Source organism: Diceros bicornis, chromosome 2 (genome assembly GCF_020826845.1).
Source record: "Diceros bicornis minor isolate mBicDic1 chromosome 2, mDicBic1.mat.cur, whole genome shotgun sequence".
Lineage (NCBI taxonomy): Eukaryota > Metazoa > Chordata > Mammalia > Perissodactyla > Rhinocerotidae > Diceros > Diceros bicornis.
Window position 1 is genome coordinate 32,890,889 of NC_080741.1, and position 21,800 is coordinate 32,912,688.

Genomic DNA, 21,800 nt, shown 5'->3' on the forward strand with positions numbered 1-21,800 from the left:
GCAGCGTGGCTAGAGCAAGGGTAGACAGCAGCACTTTAGATAAGCACAGGCCTTAAAAATTATCTGTTGACTCAGTGCTCATTTGTTTCCTGTGCTTTATTTCAACAATATGTTACTAATATTTCACTATCATTTTACATAGCAATGTTTACAACTGCTTTCTTGCTACAAACTTAATGATATGTTCAGTTTTGCGAAGTAAAAATTCTACAACTTGAAATCAGAATATGTAAAAAACTGTATACAGTAAATAAATTTGTTTTTGATTCTTTTAAAAAAATTGATAAAATATATTTACCATTTAATTCAGTAGTGATTTCGGTTTTTAACTACTGATGAATAATCCTAGGAAAAAATTTTCCTAAGTGATATAAATATGACCTGATGCAGAAAATGCCAGATGGCAGTTTCCTATAATTTTCAACACAATTTATTTCTTATGATATGAGCTATGAGCTGTTCATAAAACCATCTTTGAGATTTGTGCAACAGAATTGCCTTTTAGTAAAATATTTTATAGTGATTGAGCCCACGAATTCTGGAGCTAGATTGCCTGTGTATGAATTCCACCTCTGTCACTTACTAGCTATATGAACTTGGGTGAGTTCTAAACTCAGTGCTTCAGTTTCCTCATCTGTGAAATGAGGATAATAGTAGAGCCTACTTCATAAGCTTATTAGGAAGTTAAAATGACTTGTTTGTGAAGTGCTGAAGACTGTACCCAACACTTAGTACTATATAAGCATTGGGTAAATTAGTAAATTAAAAAAAATAATGGACTCTTTAGTAGTACAACTGCTATGGAAATAAAATATGTATTCAGTCACCTCCTCCCTGTTGTGAATAGAGTACCTATCTCATTTTATTGGGCTGCAGAGACTAAATGAAAAAGTGTTTATATTCTGATCGTTTATGACATTGATAACTAACATTTGAAAAATGCTCCACATTTTAAAGTACTTTTTACATATATATCTCATATGATCTTCATTCATTGTTAAGAAAGTTGAGGCTCAGGTTAAGTGACTTGTCCGAGGTCACACAGTGGCAGAACTGGGGGCAAGCCCAGGCCTTCTTATTACAAACTCCAGGTTTTTACATTATATGTCAACCTGCTTGAAATTTACATTGGACCATCTGCTTCTAATCTTCATAAGCATACCAAATTCATAATAAGCTATCATCTATAAACTGGAAAATCACAAAGTCCCTCTTATTGATCTCCTATCATTAATTCAGCCAACTTGATTAATTAACTTAACCTTTAACAAGGGCTTTTCAAAGTTGGACAAAGATATGAAAGCTCTCTTCTTCACGTTTAGTGCATTGGTTCCTAGCCATAGATTTAAGACCTCTTCATGACTGTTATTAAAACCTAATATTTATTTCATTCCCTTATAACCTGAGCAGTAATTGGTATTATTAATACAAACATTGGTATCCTGATGCCAGAGTTTGTTTTGTTTTTTTGTTTTCCTCTACTATTGGTTACCAGACTTGTTCATCGTCACTTTCTCCCATAGAGCTCTTTAAAAATATATATTCCTGAACTTACATACTGGGGAGTGTTCTGAGAATCTATATATCTTCTCAGTGAATCTCAAGAACTACTATGTAGCAGATTATCTCCCCATAATATTTATTTTCAATGTTTACTGGAATTAGCTAAGGAAGATATTTATGAAAATTTTTATTGTTTTTAGTGTGTTTATTTTGTAGAATATCTGAATGTGTTTATGGGTTTGTGGTGCTAAAGAAGCCAGGCAAATCTTCAGCAAAATTGGGATGTTAGACTCCCCTGTCCCTTCAGATAGTTTCTCTCTTTGGTGGTGGCTGTATTTTCTCCTGCTGTGACAGCTGGAGCCCTCTTACTTTCTTTCTCTCTCCTTCTCTCAAAATCTGATTTCAGATCCTTCATGCTAAATGACTGATGTATTAGTTGTATAAAAATTGTTTTCTGAAGGATGTCAATCCAGATAATAGACCAGCCTAAAATGTCAGACTGGGGCTCCTTTTTAAAAAAAAACCAACCATAGCGTGTAGCAGTTGTATATTCCGTCTTGATAGGAAAAGAGCTTAGATATTCAAAATACTTAGTAAATATTTGCTAAAATTTAGGTTAATAAAAAGCCTGTCTAGTAGCCTGTAATTTTTGTGATTTGTCCATTGGGACTATTTTATCTTAACTGCTTGGCTTCCTGCCCCTCCTCCCCACCCCTAGCATTCCTCAAAGTACTCAGTCTCTGTATTGGTAATTTCCAATATTTCAAGCCAAGTAATGGAATCACACTGTACAGATTTGACTCTCAAATTTCCTTATTCTTTCTTTTCTGCCTAATTTCTCTTCTAGTACTCTGTGTTCTTGGTATTATCTGTCAGACATCGATGTAAAGAATCAGACTAAACAAAGGCTAAAACCTTTTTTTGTTGTCAACTTAACTGGTTCACACTTTCTGGTGGTGTGGGGACATAAGTTATTTTAATCTTAAAATCCTGCTGAGTTAGAGTAAGCAAAATTCCTGTTTATGTCTATAGGAAACTTAGAGTAAGCAGCAAGTTAATAAGATTTTTGAAAGCAATATTTGCTTCAAGTGTTCAATAATTTGAATAAATTGTCTAAAAAATCCAGAGTTGATTATATGAAGATTATATGAACCTATGTTAAAGATGACAGGTGAGAGGGGAGGGAGATATTAGGAAGCCAAAGAGTGTGCGGTACACGTGGGTGTCATGTGACTATCTTCTAGTTTGCATCAAAGGAACGGAAATGTTCTTACTGTCTAGATTACTGGTTGCTGTTGCAGAAATCCAGTTTAAAGAAGACAAGATATCTTTGTGATTAACTTTCTACTCAATTGCTTTAAGTGAAAACAATCTGCCCAACAGAGAAGTGCCATGGCTTCGGCATGATAGTAAATGGAACGATGCATCAGGGCGATACATGTGTAGAGTCAGCGAGCTACACTGGAAGTTTGAGTGTATAAATAGTAGCAATTGACATAAATCGCCAGGAAGAGTACTCCATAATAGGTGGTGGTGTTGATCCTCAAACATTTAGTGGAGATGCATTCCAAAATAGAATTATTTTGCATTTCTTTAGATTATGAAATCTGTGACTTACATCCCCACGTTTCTAAAGGCATATTATGTAAGAAATAACTTAAAATAATGGTCAATATTTGAAGTCATTTCAATGAATTTATGAAGCTCACTAAAGTAGTCTAAGTACTTATGATTCTGGTTTTCCAGATTTTTAATATATGCTCAACATTGTGTCTAAAAGATAAATTTCCTAAACTGTAAGTACTTATATTTGCAGTTAACTTTAATATTGATATAGTCAAAATTTGAATTGATACTTTTGGATTGTAGATGCTGTCATTATACCCACAGGATTGTAGTGACGCTCTACTGTGCCCCAAATAGATCATATTAAGAAAAATTTGATTGAATTAATTTAATTTTAAAATTAGATACTATTTTTTACATAACATTTAAAGTGCTTGAAATTAGATACACTCTTTTTCAAGAAAAAATGCTGTTAGTGTCATAGGATAAATATATGGCCCATGAAATACGTTACAGATCTGAATTCTGTACAAAAAATGAAATTCTATATTATCTTAGAAGTAATGTCACCATAATATCGTAATGCCAGATAGCCATCATGTGTGTATATTTTTCTTTTACCTTTCTAGGGGTAATCACAGGTAATTCAGGATTAAAATGTAGCAGCTTTTCATTTTCATCTCCAATTTCCTGACTGGGTTTTACCCATGCCACAATAAACAAAAAATGTCTAGTTATAATACTCAATAAATATTTGCTGAGCTCCTATTATTTGTGACTCTTCTAGTGAACAAAACAGGCAAAACTCTTGAAGTGAACAAAACAGACAAAATTCAGATGCCCTCATGAGACTTAAATTAGTGGGATAAGACGTAGTGAACAAATGAAAAAAGATACGGTGTGTTAGTTGTTGACGAGTGCTATGGGGAAAAATTAAGGGAGAGCAATAGGGAGAGTGAAGTTATAGGGTGCCAGGGGTGGGGAGGAAAGACTACCCACCTATCTATTCTAATATTCAAAGCTGCTTAGCTAGGAATTCTTCCCTACAGCCAACCAAATACCAATGATTGGTTGATAGTAATTCTTGTTCTGATTATATTTTTCTCTCTCATTTATTCCAAAAAAGTAGTCAGGCCACTTGTGTTCTCATGTCTTGGGAGTTTTCTGTTGTGGGGATCAAAGGCAGAGCTTGCCTGTCTTCTTGACCTGAGTTCCTTGAGAGTGGGAAGGGTAGGCTGGGAACGGAGAGGCCAGTGTCTCTGAGAGGAACAGGCAGGAGCAGCGAGGCAGAGAAGAGATTCTCTCAGACTTGGAAGAGGACAAAAGTCTGTCAGTGCCCTGGGAAGTGGCAGTACCTCAGAGAAGAATAGCACCGTGGTACACCCAGAGGGGTTGAACCCCGTCATCAAGGTTCCCGGCCTCTGAAAAGATTCTTTTGTCTCGGTGTGGCAAAGAGGCTGTTAGGCTGCCTGACTTCAAGGGACTTGAACAAAGATGTTATTCATGTAACCATTATGGGTTGAAGAGTAATGATCTTTCCTCACTCTCCAGGCACCATGTATACCTTTCCAATTTATGTGAACCTAGGGAAAGTAAGGAGTGGCCCCAAAATGACTGAGATCAAATTTTTTATCTTTCTTGTTGGATAAGGGCTTTCTTATTCTATTTTATTTAGCAAAAATAAGGATATGTGACATTGCTTACACATTCAAGATTGAGGAATAAGATTTATCCTGCTACAACTCCAGGTTATAGTATCTTGATTAATTCTTATGTGGAGAAGCAGTCTTAAAATACAAAGCAACAGAAGATATGAATTTCCACCAGATTACAGATTTCTCTCCACCTGTTTTACTGAGTAGACAAACATATATGTATTCTTTTTGTGTGTGTGAGGAAGATTAGCCCTGAGCTAACATCTGTCACCAATCTTCCTCTTTTAGCTGAGGAAGATTGGCCCTGGGCTGACATCCGTGCCCATCTTCCTCCACTTTATATGGGATGTCGCCACAGCATGGCTTGACAAGCGGTGCATCGGTGCGCGCCCGGGATCCGAACCCCAGGCCGCCGCAGCAGAGCGCGTGCACTTAACCACTGCACCACCAGCTGACCTCTGTATTCTTATCCTTGAATTTGCCACTTTACATTAGTATGTGGTGATAGCACAAACCTTATTCAGTGAGTCAAAAATTACTGAGAAGAGACGTTCAACTTCCTCCTCAAACCCTGGGAAATGTAAAAATGATATTAAAGCCTTCAGTCAGTCAATAACACCTGTTTGAAACAAGATCACATAGGATATTAGTTTATAAACTTTTCAATTTTGGACACAGCTAGGAATTTTCTCAGACATAGGGTACTATCTTTCCCTGTCTAACCGTCTGTTTAGTCTCAAACCTCATCCTTACTCCAAACATTTACATGCTTATTCATCTATGAAGAATATATCTATCAAGAATCATCGTATTTACACTGTGTTCTGTGTTTTGTTTTGTTTTGGAGTGGGAGATAAGATAATTTGAAAGTTCTAAAATTACTAGATATACCTGGGTTTGAGTGGGTTTGAGTGAAAGACGTCTTTTAGGACAACAAAGGCTGAGGACGAAAATAATGATTTTCACATTGCACACTGAGGTACAAGACTATGTATGCAGGACCTGAAAAGGATGTGACAAAACTGGCCCGGCACCCTTAGCCCAATTTACATAAGGATATAAAAGGCTTGAAGTTGAACATACAGAAATTTCTTTGGAGAAAATGATGGTGTACTGGGGCCTTTTCCCTATACTTGGGGAAAATGAAGGATGGTCATTTTCCTGGATCTTATGTGTACTACCAGGGGTTTTTGAGAACTTGATGTGTGTCCTCTGGAGCTTGAGCAACACAGCATACTGGTGTCCAGCTTCCCCTGAGAAATCTGCAGTGAGAGTTTCTAATTATCAGGTCTGGTGGTAGAGTGAAGAGAGCTAGCAGCACTGGGAATGGCCAGCATTCCATAGTTTTCAGGAGCAGCAATGCATGCAACATGGAAGAAAGAGTCAGGGGTAATTTTAGAAGGGTCCCCACCCAAGATAGCTTCCTGCTCTCATGCAATCTAAGCAGAAAGATGCAGAAAAATGGTAATGGAGTGGGGGTTGAAAGGAACTAGCTAAAAGAAGGACCTTTCCCGTCAAGGGAGCTGTTCCTAGTTGGGAGAAAATGTTCTCCAAAAACCCACAAAGCACTCCACAGTAAAAAACCCTTCGACCCAGGAAGTACCAACCCCAGAATGCCACGATAGCAGTCAAATAAAAACATTCTCTGCAATTTCTTTTCCATTCTCTACCTCTAACCCTTTCAACCTCAGAGGACCTAGAAGATGTAGGGAGAGAAGGAGAAGCACATAGAGAAAAAGGAGAACCACTTGCAGCCTGAAGTATGCCCTTAGCTTGTGGAGCACAGAAGCTTTAACTTGAAATGAAGTTTGAAATTTTGTCTCTTACATGGGAGTAGATATTTTAGTTTTTGAATTTGGGGAGACTAGATAAGTAACTATAGGACATTTTATTAGCTGAGAGTTACCAGGAAAGTCATAGGACCTGCTGTAGATTTCAGTAAAGGCTTAAGAAACATCTAGATTCCAGTTGAGAGGGTGGGTTTGAATGGCAGTTACTTTCTGCTTGAGCTTCAATCCTGTTTTGAATAGTATTTGGCTTTGAACAATTCGTTGTTAAATCGGAAGTTAATTATCTGACTTCTAACTAAAAAGGTAAATGTAAATGTTATCATCACTTTAAAAAATAATTTTTGTTTAAAAAAAAAAAAGATAGTTTTTGCCTTAGTTGGGGCTTATTCAAAACATCATTGTTTCCTTTGCCAGCTTTTTTCCAAAATGTAAACCTTCAAGTCGAACATTTATCTCATTAAATACTATAGTACTTTAAAATTGAACTTAATCACAATGTTATTACTATAATTCATTCAAGCATGATGTTCATTCATCCTTCATAAACTTTGCCCTGATAATTAGTATATGGGGTGAATCTATTATGTTTGGTGAAATGCTGAGTCTTTTTTTCTTTCTTGTCAATCCAGAAGCCTTTCCTTGGCAGATTCCAGTTGAAAGATTATGATAACATTTCAAAGATCTTAATTTATGAAAGTGATTACAAACAAATTTTTTTTGAGTAGCTTCTGCAGAAGGATTCAATTTAAGTAAATGTGAATTACTTCAACATGTCTTGAAAAATACATAACTCACTCAACTGAAAGTTTTATTTTAATTAGAGAAGAAATTGGTTGTTCAGGTAGGAAATTTGGTTTTTTAAAAGAATGTAGGGTTAATACTATTATTTAATTGTCTTGGTAGAATTGACTAATATAATTAGCCAAAGAAAGAAGCAAAAGTACACACACAGGAAAGGAAAAAGCAAAGTGATTATTATTAGCACATGATTGTTTACTTGGAAAACCCATGAAACTCAAACGGAAAAACCGTTATAAACAATAAGAAGATTCAGTTATGTAGCAGTTATAAAATTACCGTACACAGGTAACCAATCTGAAAATATGAAGGGATAAAATTCCCATTTATAATAGCAACAAAGCATATATAGTACAATGGAGTAAGCTTAAGAAGCATGTGCAAGATCTGTCAATAAAACTTTAAAATGCTAATAAGAGAAAAGAAAACCTAAGAAAATGGAAAGATATAACCCTCTTCTTGGTATGAAAGATTTGATATAAAAACATGTCAATTTTCCCTAATTAATTTTAACGCAATCTCAATTTTAAAAAAGGACTTAAAAAAAACTAATTCTAAAATTTCTGGGAAAATTATACATAGAAGAGGGAATTAGGCCTATAAAATATAAAATTATAGTAAACCTCCAGTAGTTAAAGCAGTTTGATACTAACAGTGATTTGACAGTTTAATAGAACAATATAGAATCCAGAAATAGACTCAAAAGTACTTGGAAATATAGTTAGCGGTTAAGGTTGTATTCAAATAATTAAAGAAAAGTTGTGTTTAATAAATTGTGTGGGTACAAATGGCTAGCTACTTGGGGAAAAAATGAAGTAGAAGCTATACCTCACAACTCACCTCCACATTAGTTCTAGAAGGATGAAAGATTTAATGAACAAAAAAGAAAATATAAATATACTAAGTGCCCATCAAGGGACGAATGGATAAAGAAGATGTGGTATATATACACAATGGAATACTACTCAGCCATAAGAAACGATGAAATCCAGGCATTTGTGACAACGTGGATGGACATTGAGGGTATTATGCAAAGTGAAATAAGTCAGAGGGAGAAGGTCAAATACTGTATGATTTCCTTCATTAAGTAGTAGATAATAACAACAATAAACAAACACATGGAGACAGAGATTGGATTGGTGGTTACCAGAGGGGAAGGGGGGAGGGAGGAGGGCGAAAGGGATAATTCGGCACATGTGTGTGGTGATGGGTTGTAATTAGTATTCAGGTGGTGAACATGATGTAATCTATGGAGAAATAGAAGTATAATGATGTACACCTGAAATTTTTACAATGTTATAAACCAATGTTACTGCAATAAAAAATTTAAAAAAAAATATATATATATATATACAAAAAAACTATAAACAGGAGAAAATATTTCCAACACCTATAGCAAAGGGCTACATTTTTTTTTTTTTTTTGGTGAGGAACATCAGCCCTGTGCTAACATCTGCCAATCCTCCTCTTTTTTTCTTTCTTTTTTTTTTTTTTGCTGAGGAAGACTGGCCCTGGGCTAACCTCTGTGCCCATCTTCCTCCACTTTATATGGGACGCAGCCACAGCATGGCTTGCCAAGTGGTGCATCTGTGCGCACCGGGGATCCGAACCAGCGAACCCCGGGCCGCCACAGCGGAGCACGCGCACTTAACCGCTTGCGCCACTGGGCCGGCCAGGGCTACATTTTTTTTAATATATAAAAATCTCTTACGAATTAATAAGAAAAAAACCAATATAAATATTAACACAGTACTTGAATAGTCATTCTATAGAAAAGAAAATGTAAATGGCTTTTAAAAATATGAAAAATTGGTGAATAATTCTGGGGATCTAATGTACAGCATGATGACTATCGTTAACAATATTGTATTATATACTTGCAAGTTGCTAAGAGAATAGATCTTAAATATTCTCACCACACACACAAAAAATGGTTATTATGTGAGTTTAATGGAGGTATTAGCTAACCTTATTGTGGTAATCATGTCCCAATATATATGTGTATCAAATCATCATGTTGTACTCCTTAAATTTACACAATGCTGTATGTCAATTATATCTCAATAAAGCTCGAGAAAATGTGAAAAATTGCTCGTAGTTACTGAATTTAAGAAATGAAAATGATAATAAAAAGGAAATACCATTTTTCTTTGAAAAATATTGACACGGATCTAAAAGTTTGGTAACAGAAGTGTTCTCTAGGGTGTGAGGAAACATGTTGTTTGTGGCATTGTAAACTATGACCTTCTCATTCAAGAGTGATTTCAAAATAGCTTCCGAAATTTAAAATATACATACATTAAACCTGGTAATTCAACATCTAGGAAATTATCCTTCAATACACTTTCACATGGGCAAAATGACAAATGGAAAAAAAATTTTTATTGCAGCATTGTTTCAAAATGCATAGTATTAGCAACAACCTAAATGTATCACTAGGGCATTTTTCAGATAAATAATGGTATATACATATCATGTATGTGGATATACATACATCTATTTCCTCATTCCCTTGGTTATCTCATTCAGTTTCTTGGCTTTAAATACTGTGCGTGTGTGTGTGTGTGTGTAATTTCTAAATTTTATCTGCAGTTCAGTTCTCTCTTCTGAATTCCCTTACGAAACTGCTACTCACTATCACTGATGAGATAATAGGCATCTCATACTCAACATTTCTGAACTCTTGATCTTCCTCCTCAAATCTCACTTCCTTAACGGCCTTCCCCATCTCAGTAGAGAACAAATTCCATCCTTCTACTCACTCAGTCCAAAAGCCTTAGCGTCATCTTCTCCCTCTCTCACAACCAGTTTTCAGTTGGTCAGGAAATTCTTTTGCTCTACCTTCAAATTGTATCCAGAATCCTACCACTTTTCACCACAGTGGCTGCTACTACCCTGGTCTGCACCACCATGATTTCTTGCCTGGATTATTGCCAATAGCCAGTTGTTCTACATCTACACTTGCCTCCGTATAGTCTATTCTCGTCAAAGCAACCAGAATGATTGTTTTAAAACAGGAAATCAAATCAAATGTTATTCTTCTGCTCAGAACTCTGCAATGGCTCACATTTCACCCAGAGTAAAAGCCAAGTCTCTACAATGGCTTGAAAGGACCTCCATGATCTGGCCCCTGTTAATGTTCTGACATCATTCCCTATTACTCTCAGTCTTCCTCATTCAACGTCAGCCATCTTGGATTCTTTGATGCTCCCTAAATATACTTGTATTCTCCCACGTTAGAGCATTTTTCTCTTCCTGCAGTGCTCTTTCCTTGGATATCTAACTCCCTGACCTCCTTCTGGTCTTTGCTCAAATGTCACCTTTTCAATAAGAGTTACCCTGACCACTTTATTGCCTTAACTTTTCTTTATGACAAAGTACTTATAACCTCTGACAACATACCTGCAGCCTTTACTTCTTTGTTATGCTTATTGTAGATTGTCTTTTTCACTTGCTAGAATGTAAGCTTTATCTATTTTCTTCAGTGATAGATCCTGAGGGTCTAGAATATGTTGAATCAATAAATAAAGCAATCTGCAAGACAAATTGAAAAACTTAAAGTATATATAACTATTCCTAGCATTCTATAAAAATAGATATATTTATATAAATGATGTATTGCTTATAGATGCATACAATATCTCTGGAAGACTATGAAAGAAACTGGTAATAATGGGTGCCGTCGAGAGAAACAGTACCAGGGATGGGTAGGGAGGCACGTTCTATACTTTTAGAATGTGCACCTATCACTTCTTTGATTGAAAAACAAATTAGTTGAAAAATACAATGAGTAGCTGAGTCTAATTCTGGAATTCAAAATTCTTTTTTTAAAAATTTTTTATTGAGGTAACATTGGTTTATAACATTATATAAATTTCAGGTGTACATCATTATATTTCAACTTCTGTATATATAAAACATGATGTTTACATCATGTTTACCACCAAAAGTCTAGTTGCCATCTGTCACCCTATAAATGTGCCCTTTTACCCCTTTTGCCCTCCCCCACCCTGCTTCCCCTCTGGTAACTACCAGTCTGTCCTCTGTATCTGTGTGTGTGTTTGTTGTTGTGTTTGTTTATCTTCCACATGTGAGTGAAATCATGTGGTATTTGGCTTTCTCCATCTGACTTATTTCGCTTAGCATAATACCCTCAAGGTTTATCCATGTTGTTGCAAATGGCAAGATTTAATCTTTTTTATGGCTGAGTAGTATTCCATTACGTATATATACCACATCTTCTTATCCATTCATCCGTCACTGGGCACTTAGGTTGCTTCCAAATCTTGGTTATTGTGAATAATGCTGCGATGAACATAGGGGTGCATGTATCTTTTTGAATTTTGAATTTTGAATTTGTTTTTGTGTTCTTTGGATAAATACCCAGAAGTGGAATAGCTGGATCATATGGTAGTTCTATTTTTAATTTTTTGAGAAATCTCAATACTGTTTTCCATAGTAGTTGCACCAGTTTACATTCCCACCAGCAGTATATGAGGGTTCCCTTTTCTCCACATCCTTTCCAATACTTGTTATTTCTTGTCTTTTTAATAATAGCTGTTCTGATGGGCTTGAGGTGATATCTCATTGTGGTTTTGATTTGCATTTCCCTAATAATTAGTGATGTTGAACATCTTTTCCTGTGCCTTTTGGCCATCTGTCTATCTTCTTCGGAAAAATGTCTTCACATCCTCTGCTCTTTTTAAATCAGATGGTTTGTTTTTTTGGTTGAGTTGTATGAGTTCTTTATATATTTTGGATTTTAACCCCTTATCATGTGTATGATTTACAAATATCTTCTCTCAGTTGTTAGGTTGTCTTTTCATTTTGTTGATGGTTTCCTTTGCTGTGCAGAAGCTTTTTAGTTTGATGTAGTCCCATTTGTTTATTTTTTCTTTTGTTTCCCTTGCCTGGGGAGACATGATATTCAAAAAGATACTGCTAAGACTGATATCAAAGAGCATACTGTCTGTGTTTTCTTCTAGGAGTTTTATGTTTTCAGATCTTACATTCAAGTCTTTAATCCATTTCAAGTTAATTTTTGTGTATGGTGTAAGATAATGGTCTACTTTCATTCTTTTCATGTGACTGTCGAGTTTTCCCAGCACCGTTTATTGAAGAGATTTTCCTTTTTCCATTGTGTGTTCTTGGCTCCTTTATCGAAAATTAGCTGTCCAAGGATGTGTGGGTTTATTTCTGGGCTTTCACTTCTGTTCCATTGATCTATGTGTCTGTTTTTCTGCCAGTACCGTGCTGTTTTGATTACTGTAACTCAAAATTCTTTATAAAATAAAAGTCTTAACTTTTTGAGTTCCTTAGAAGATGTTTAATTGTATTACCACTAGGTGGCACATACTTACTGATAAATTCTTAAAGACTCTCCGACACAGGTTTTTAAAAATGCTTTTCAGTTCCCCAAACTCACCAAAGTTTACTTTAGCTATATATCACATTGGTTTTTCTCAAAAAATTCCCTTAACTTCAATTGCTTAGTTGCTATATCAGATTTTAGACAATTTTTCACTATCTATAATTTCTTACTTAGCATCATAACGTTGAAGTTGCAGAAATGTCTTAAATCTGCAAATGCTAGCTTAGATATTCTTAAATTAGTTTAAATTTTCTGATGTTTATCAAACTGTATCTACCTATCTTTTCATCTTTTTTCCTATGAAATAACTTAATAAATTAAATTTAAAGATTCTGTGTACAAAGGTATATTTTTGTTTGCTTATATTGTTTCACTGCTTTTATACCAAATAAATCAGTGTCCAGGACCACATGCAAACCACTTTCTTGAATGCTTATATAATATGCAATGAGATTAGGCAAATGGGTACTGTGGAGATACAAAGATGAAATATTATTTATTGTCCCCGTCTTCAGGAACTTTTCATTTTATGGGTAAGGACAGTCATGAATATAAATAACTATAATAAAGGTCAGAATGTAGTAAGTGATTAAATGAAAATAGTAAGTGTAATGGGAACAGATAGTTGATATTAATTTGGGAACTCCAAGAATAAGGTAGAATTTGAGAAACAGCTTTAAATATATAGTTTCATTTTCTGAGTGAATTGAATATAGGTGTTGTATAGATTTACAGTTCTGTGTAAAGGGTGAATTATCTTGTATATCTGAGATAAAGATATGATCATTGTATAAAAGTGGCAAATATTGATTCATACAATAAATACCTGTATTCTTTTTTTGTTTTTTTTTTTGTGAGGAAGATCAGCCCTGAGCTAACATCTGTGCTAATCCTCCTCTTTTTTGCTGAGGAAGACTGGCTCTGAGCTAACATCTATTACCAATCCTCCTCCTTTTTTTTTCCCCAAAGCCCCAGTAGATAGTTGTACATCATAGTTGCACATCCTTCTAGTCGCTGTAGGTGGGACGTGGCCTCAGCATGGCCGGAGAAGCGGTGCGTCCGTGCGCACCCAGGATCCGAACCCGGGCTGCCAGAAGTGGAGCGCGCGCAGTTAACTGCTAAGCCACGGGGCCGGCCCCTTTAGAGTCATTTTTAACATAGAGATTCTTTCTGAGTGTGAGATGAATCATATTAAAATATCATCTTAGTGAATCAAAAATGTGACCCTTTTGGCTATTAACATGCAAAATTTCCACAACTTTGCTGTATTCTAAAATAATAATAAAATAATAATCAGATACCAGAGTCTAAGTAATATATTGTACAATCCTTAAATTAGATTTAGTTCTAGCTCAACAGCTAAATCAAGTGGATATTAAAACAAAAGTATATATTTAAAAATGAATCTTATTATTTTTGTGTTTCTTTAGCCAGGAAAATGTAAGAAGAAAAAGAAGTGGTATAAAGGTGCACTACAAGAAGCATACGTCCTCTATGGATATTCACATGAGCAAAGACTGGAAATGTGCTGCCTGTCAAAACAGGGTAGATGCGTATTTTATTTCTTATCACCCCAAAATAAGGATTTATTTAGATGCATGCTTTCCAAAATATGTTTGGACATTCAAAAATCTCTCTTTATCTTCATAGGGAAATAGTATATCTTTGTCCACTGAAAAGTCATTTTTGTATGGATTAATAGTATGTATTTTGCCCTCTGAAACTATTTTCAATGACTAAACATACACTCTATTTAAATGCAGAGGTTTTAATTAGCACTTCTGTTATTTTCTTTGCTCTTAGACTATCTACATAGGTCCTCTTGTGTATGTCAAAGCATATATTTCAAAATTAAAAGCCATGGCCTTAAAATATATTTTTGAGGTAGAAACTTTCACTTGGATATGCTATATTATTTCATAACAAAGTATTTTTCAAAATGTTTTATTTTTAAATAGATTCAAGGCAGAGATAAAAAATAATCTTTGACTTTTTTTAATTAGGTGAAAAAATGTGATAATATTTCAGGTCATTTTTAAAGAGAGTTCTCTTGAATCATAAATATTATGGTTTATAGATAGCTTTTTAAATGAATTCATCATAAGGATTATAGTCAGTATAACACATTTTGAACTCTTAAAGAATATGATTGTCACATTAAAATAATGATTTTCAATAACCTTAAGTATGTTTTTAAATTTTTCTGCTTAGTGATCATAATAATATTTTATCTTACAAGACCTCTTCTCACTGTATCACCTTAAGTTCTAAAACAGATTACTCTATGGGAGGATCTGGCCTTTGGTGCTAACTGAATTTTAAAGTAAGAGTGATATTTTTTTTCTCCTTTGGAAAAGTTTAATATATATCTTTTGAAACTTATATGTGATAACATTATATTTAAGAAAAAGTTGAAATATTAACCCAGTCACCTAAGTTTAGATTTTAAAGTAAATAAGTAGATTTGAAAAGAGTGGAAAAAGAATGACAAGCATACTACTCTGGTTTACTCTGAGAGCAGGGAAAGAGGCATTTAGTACCACAAATGTGGTTTTATTCCTTGTGCTTGAGATATAATGTCTCTGTTTATTAGCAATAAAGGTTGAACTCACTCTGTTGTCACAAATACAGCTTTATGTTTTTCACAGACTATACATTTCCCTTGTGTAACCAAAATAAACTTTGAAATATTTAGTTTTTTTTAAACATTAATACTTTGAAGTAATATAGTCATTTACTTTTTAAGGCTATATTACAGCCATTTCACACTAGCAGTAGACCTGCTTTCTCAATAAGTTATGGAACCATGTCTTTGCCATTGTTGTACGTGCCAGGGTGTTTATGTCTGGGTCTTTTGGCATTCTTGCTTGTCCAGAAGACTCTGGAGAGAGGTTGTTTCTGATTGGTTTTGCAGCAACAGACCATTTTCTTGCTGAAAGTCTGATGATTTTTGCATGCAGAATTTGATGTAATTCAGTCTGATTATAGAGAGCTATATTCCTAAAGACCTTCATTTTGGCCCTGAAATAGCCAAAATGGAGGGGCATGAATAGACTTCTAGGAGTACAATCTTTGTCATAACAGGCTCACTCACCTCATACTCTTCACTGTCTCCAAAATAGACAATTTAATCCTTGTGTCTGCTTAGCTTCCAGGGTGAATTCTAGTATGTATTCAGCTTCTTACTGTGTTCAAAAGTAGTTTTGAGAGATAATTAGCCATTATTCAGATATTTTACAAAAGGTGAGTAGCTTAGAGGCAAACCACATATTTCATCTCAGCAATTTTTCTTCACCCCCAAATTTCTTCTTCCAGAAATAATTACTACTGATTTTTTGGCCTAAATTTTTCCTACTCTGCTGAAATTGACACACTATTATATTTGGTGCAACTCTTTCATTGTTGAAATCTGCAGGGTCAGTAATTGGTATTTAAATACAGATCCAGTCATACTATAACAAATTTTAAAGTCCTGTCCACATGATTTGGTTGCCCTGTTTCTGTTGTATTAACTATTACTCCAAATAAGTGATTCTTCTCCTGGGGTTAGAAAAAGTTTTCTTATACAGGAACATTCATTGTAATCGTATTTTTAAAATGAATGGAGTGTTTCCCATATAGTCTCTTTATAATTAAGCGTTAGGATTTTGTGTTATTTTTCTTACATGCTCTACATTTTAGAGTGGATGTTTTTATCTCTACTTTCTTTTTCTCAGAATTATTTTTTTTAAATAGACTTTACTTTTTAGAGCAGTTTTAGGTTCACAGCAAAATTAACCAGAGAGTACAGAGTTCTCATATGCCCCCTGCCCCCTCCACAGACAACATCCCTTACTATCGACATCTAGCACCACCGTGGTACATTTGTTACAATCTATGAACCAAATTGACACATCATCACCCAAAGTCCATGGTTTACATTAGGGTTTACTCTTTGTGTTGTGCATTCTATGAGTTTTGACAAGTGTATAATTTTATGTATTTACTGCTATGGTATCATATAGAATCATTTCACTGGCCTAAAAATCCCCTGTGTTTCGCCTGTTCATTCCTCCCCCAACCCCACCCCTCGACCAACACCGGGCAACCACTGATCTTTTTACTGTCTCCATAGACAGTATGTCATATGTTTTTCCAGAATGTCATATAGTTGGAATCATGCAATTCAGATTGGCTTCTTTCACTTAGTAATATGCATTTAAGTTTCCCCCATGTCTTTATAGCTTGTTTTTTAGCGCTGAATAATATTCCATTGTTTGTATGTACCACAGTTTATTTATCCATTCACCTACTGAAGGAGATCTTGGTTGTTTTCAAGTTTTGACAATTATGAATAAAGCTGCTATAAACATCTGTGTATAGGTTTTTGTATAGAGGTAAGTTTTCAGCTCCTTTGGGTAAATACCAAGGAGCATGATGGCTTAATCGTATGGTAAGAGTATGTCTAGTTTTATAAGAAACTGCCAAACCATCTTCCAAAGTGGTTGTACTATTTTGCATTCTCGCCAACAACGAATGACATCCTGTTGCTCCACATCCTTGCCTGCATTTGGTGATGTCAGTGTTTCAGATTTGGGCTATTCTAATAGGTGTGTAGTGGTATCTCATTGTTGTTTTAATTTGCAGTTCTCTAATGACATGTGATGAACATCATTTCATATGCTTATTCGCCATGTGTAATTCTTCTTTGGTGAGTTATCTGTTCATTGCCCATTTTTAAATCCAGTTGTTCATTTTCTTATTGTTGAGTTTTAAGAGTTCTTTGTATATTTTGGATAACAGTCCTTTATCAGATATGTATTGTGTAAATATTTTCTCCCACTCTGTGGATTATCTTCTCATTCTCTTGACAGTGTCCTTTGCAGAGCAGAAGTTTTTAGTTTTAATGTAGTCCATCTTATCAATTATTTCTTTCATGGACCTTGCCTTTGGTGTTATACTTAAAAAGTCATTGGCATACTCAAGGTCATCTAGATTTTCTCCTGTGTTACCCTCTAGGAGTTTTATGGTTTTGCATTTTACATTTAGACCTGTGATCCATTTTAAGTTAATGCTTGTGAAAGGTATAAGGTCTGTGTCTAGATTCATTTTTTGGCAAGTGGATATCTAGTTGTTCTAACATCATTTGTTGAAAACATTATATTTTCTCCATTATATTGTCTTTGCTCCTTTGCCAAATATCAGTTGACTATATTTATGTGAGTCCATTTCTGGACTCTCTGTTCTGTTTCGTTGATCTATTTTTTTTGTGTGTGTGAGGAAGATCAGCCCTGAGCTAACATCCATGCTAATCCTCCTCTTTTTGCTGAGGAAGACTGGCTCTGAGCTAACATCTATTGCCAATCCTCCCCCTTTTTCTTCCCAAAGCCCCAGTAGGTAGTTCTATGTCATAGTTGCACATACTTCTAGTTGCTGTATGTGGCATGCGGCCTCAGCATGGCTGGAGAAGTGGTGCGTCGGTGCGTGCCCGGGATCGGAACCCAGGCCGCCAGTAGCGGAGCGCGCACACTTAACCGCTAAGCCACGGCGCCGGCCCTCGTTGATCTATTTTTTATTCTTTTCCCAATACTACACTGTCTTGATTATTGTAGCTTTATAGTAAGTTTTGAAGTCAGATAGGGTCAGTCCTGTGACTGTCCTTTTCAATATTGTATTGGCTATTTTGGGTCTTTGCCACTGTGTATGAACTTTAGAATCAGCTTGTTGATGTTTACAAAATAACTTGCTGGGATTTTGATTGAGATTGCATTGAATCTATAGATAAGTTGGGGAGAACTGACATCTTGACAGTATTGAGTCTTCCTGTCCATGAACATGGACTATATCCACATTTATTTAGGCCTTACTCATCAGTGTTTTGTAGTTTTCCACATATAGATCTTGTGCTTATTTTGTTAGATTTATGCCTAAGTATTTCATTTTAGGGGTCACTAAATGTAAATGGTAATGTGCTTTTCATTTCAAATTCCACTTGTTCATTGCTGGTAAAGAGGAAAGTGATTCACTTTTATGTATTACCCTTGTATCCTGCCACCTTGCTATAATCAGTTATTTGTTCCAGGAGTATTTTTCTTGATTCTTGATTTTCTACATAGATCATCATGTCATCAGTGAACAAAGACAATTTTATTTCTTTCTTCTCAATCTATACCTTTTATTTCCTTTTCTTATGTTATTGCATTAGCTATGAGTTTCAGTATGATATTGAAAAGAGTAGTGGGAGGAAACATCCTTGACTTACTCTTGATCTTATTTGGGAGTTTCTCACCATTAGGTGTGATGTTAGCTGTATGTTTTTGTAGATTTGGCTTATCGAGGTGAGGAAGTTTTCCTCTATTTCTAGTTTCCTTTGAATTTTTATCGTGAATGGGTGTTGGATTTTGTCAAATGCTTTATCTGCATCTATTGGTATCATCATGTAACTTTTCTTCTTTAGCCTGTTGATGTCATGGATTACATTAATTGATTTTGAATGTTGAACCAGCCTTGTATACCTAGGATAAATCCTACGTGTTTGTGGTGTATAATTCTTTTTATACATTGTTAGATTTGATTTCCTAATATTTTGTTGAGGATTTTTGCTCATTTATGTTCATGAGAGATAGGTCTGTAGTTTTCTTGTAATGTCTTTATTTGGCTTGGGTATTAGGATAATACTGGCCTCACTGAATGAGTTAGGAAGTATTCCCTCTGCTTCTATCTTCTAGAAGAGTTTATAGAGAATTGGTATAATTTCTTCCTTAAATGTTTAGCAGAATTCACCAGTGAACCCATCTGGGCTTGGTGCCTACTGTTTTGGAAGGTTATTATATTGATTCAATTTTTTAAATAGATCTAGTCCTCTTGAGATTGTCTATTTCTTCTTATGTGACTTTTGGCAGGAGTCTTTTAAGGAATTGGTCCCTTTCATCTAGGTTATCAAAGTTGTGGACATAGAGTTACTAATAGCTTTCCTTTATTATCCTTTTATGTCCATGGGATCTGTAGTGATGTCCTCTCTTTCATTTTTGATATTAGTAATTTATGTTTTCTCTCTTTTTTTTCTTGGTTAACCTGGCTAGAGGCTTATTGATTTTATTGATCTTTTCAAAGAAACACCTTTGTTTTGTTTTTTTTCTCTATTGCTTTGCTGTTTTCAATTTCATTGGTTTCTGCTCTAATTTTTCTTTTCTTATGTTTACTTTAGATTTAACTTGCTCTTCTTTTTTCTCGTTTCTTAAGGTGGAAGCTTAGACTATTTATTTTGGATCCTTGTTCCTTCATAATATATGTATCCAATGCTATAAATTCCTCTCTAAACACTTCTTTCACTGCATCTCACAACTTTTGATAAGCTATGTTTTTATTTTCATTTACTTCAAAATATTTTTAAATTTATCTTGAGATTTCTTTTTTGACCCATGTGTTATTTAGAAACATGTTGTTTAATCTCCAGGTATTTTGGTTTTCCAGTTATCTTTCTGTTTTTGATTTCTAGTTTAATTCCATTGTGGTCTGAGAGCAGGCTACTGTATGGCATCTATTTTTTTTTAATTTGTTAAGATATGTTTTATGGCCCAGAATGTATTCTATCTTGGTGAATGTTCCAAGTGAGCTTGAGAAGAATGTATATTCTGCTGTTGTTGGATGAAGTAGTCTATAGATGTCAGTTATCCAGTTGATTGATGGTGTTGAGTTCACCTATGTTCTTACTGATTTTCTGCTTGCTGGATCTGGCTATTTCTGATAGAGGAGTGTTAAAGTCTCCAATTATAATACTTAATTCATCTATTTCTTCCTGATTTCTATCAATTTTGCCTCACATATTTTAACACTCTGTTGTTAGACACATTCATATTAATGATTGTTATGTCTTGGAGTATTGACCACTTTATCATTATGTAATGCTCTTCTTTATCCCTGATAGCTTCCCTTGCTCTGAAGTCTGCTTTGTCTGAAATTAATAAAGCTACTCTTGCTTTCTTTTAATGTGTTAACATAGTATATCTTTCTCTGTCCCTTTACTTTTAACCTATATATATCTTTACATTTAAAGTGAGTTTTTTGTAGACAGTTTATAGTTGGGTCCTATTTGGTGATTCACTTTGACAGTATCTGTCTTTTATTTGGTGTATTTAGACCATTGACATTGAAAGTGATTATTGATATAGTCAGATTAGTATCTATCATATTTGTTACAGTTTTCTGTTTCTTTCCCTTTGTTCCTATTTTTATTTCCACTCTTTCTCTGCTTTTGTGATTTTAATTGGGCATTTTATATAATTCTATTTTCTCTCCTTTCTTAGCATATTAATGATACTTTCTTTTTAACTTTTTAGCTGTTTTCCTAGAGTTTGGAATATTCCTTTGCAAGTTATCCAAGTCTACTTTCAAATAACGCTATACCACTTTATGAGTAATGCATGTACCTTAATGATAACAAAATTTTCTAATTCCTCCTTCTGTCCCTTGTATCATTGCTGTCATTCATTTCATTATACGTGAGCATATACATACGCATATATATATGTACATAAGTATATAAGCATGCTTATATATACATAAGCATATATAATTGAATATATTGTTGCTATTATTATTTTGAACAAACTGTTTCCTGGTAGATACATTAAGAATAAGAAAAATAAAAGTTTTTATTTTACCTTTATTTAGTCATTCTCTGATGCTCTTCCTTTTTTTTTTTTTTGCAGATCTGAGTTTCTGACCTATATCATTTTCTTTTCTCTTTTAACATTTCTTACAAGACAGGTCTACTGGCAACAAATTCCCTCAATTTTTCTTTGTCTGACAAAATGTATATTCCTTTACTTTCGAAGGATAATTCCACAGGGTACAGAATTCTAATTTGGAGGGTTTTTTTTCCCTCAACACTAAATATTTCACTCCATTCTCCTCTTGCTTGCATGATTTCTAAGCAGAATTTAGATGAAATTCTTATCTTTGCTGCTTTATAGGTAGGTGTTTTTCCCCCTCTGGCTTCTTTCAAGATATTTTCTTTATCTTTGATTTTCTGCAGTTTAAATATGATATGCCTGGGTGTAGTTTTTATTGGGATTTATCCTGCTTGCTATTCTCTGAGCTTCCTGGATCTGTGGTTTGGTGTCTGACATTAATTTG

The 21,800-nt window shown here is 34.6% G+C and overlaps 1 protein-coding gene across 1 annotated transcript in view; it reads left to right on the plus strand.

Annotated features, from left to right (window-relative positions):
- The window catches only part of ZCWPW2 (zinc finger CW-type and PWWP domain containing 2), a 78,140-nt gene that overhangs the window by 19,300 nt on the left and 37,040 nt on the right, over positions 1-21,800 (plus strand). The window contains 1 exon segment of the mRNA XM_058554192.1: positions 14,114-14,228. Within this exon segment, the coding sequence (XP_058410175.1) occupies positions 14,114-14,228 (115 nt within the window).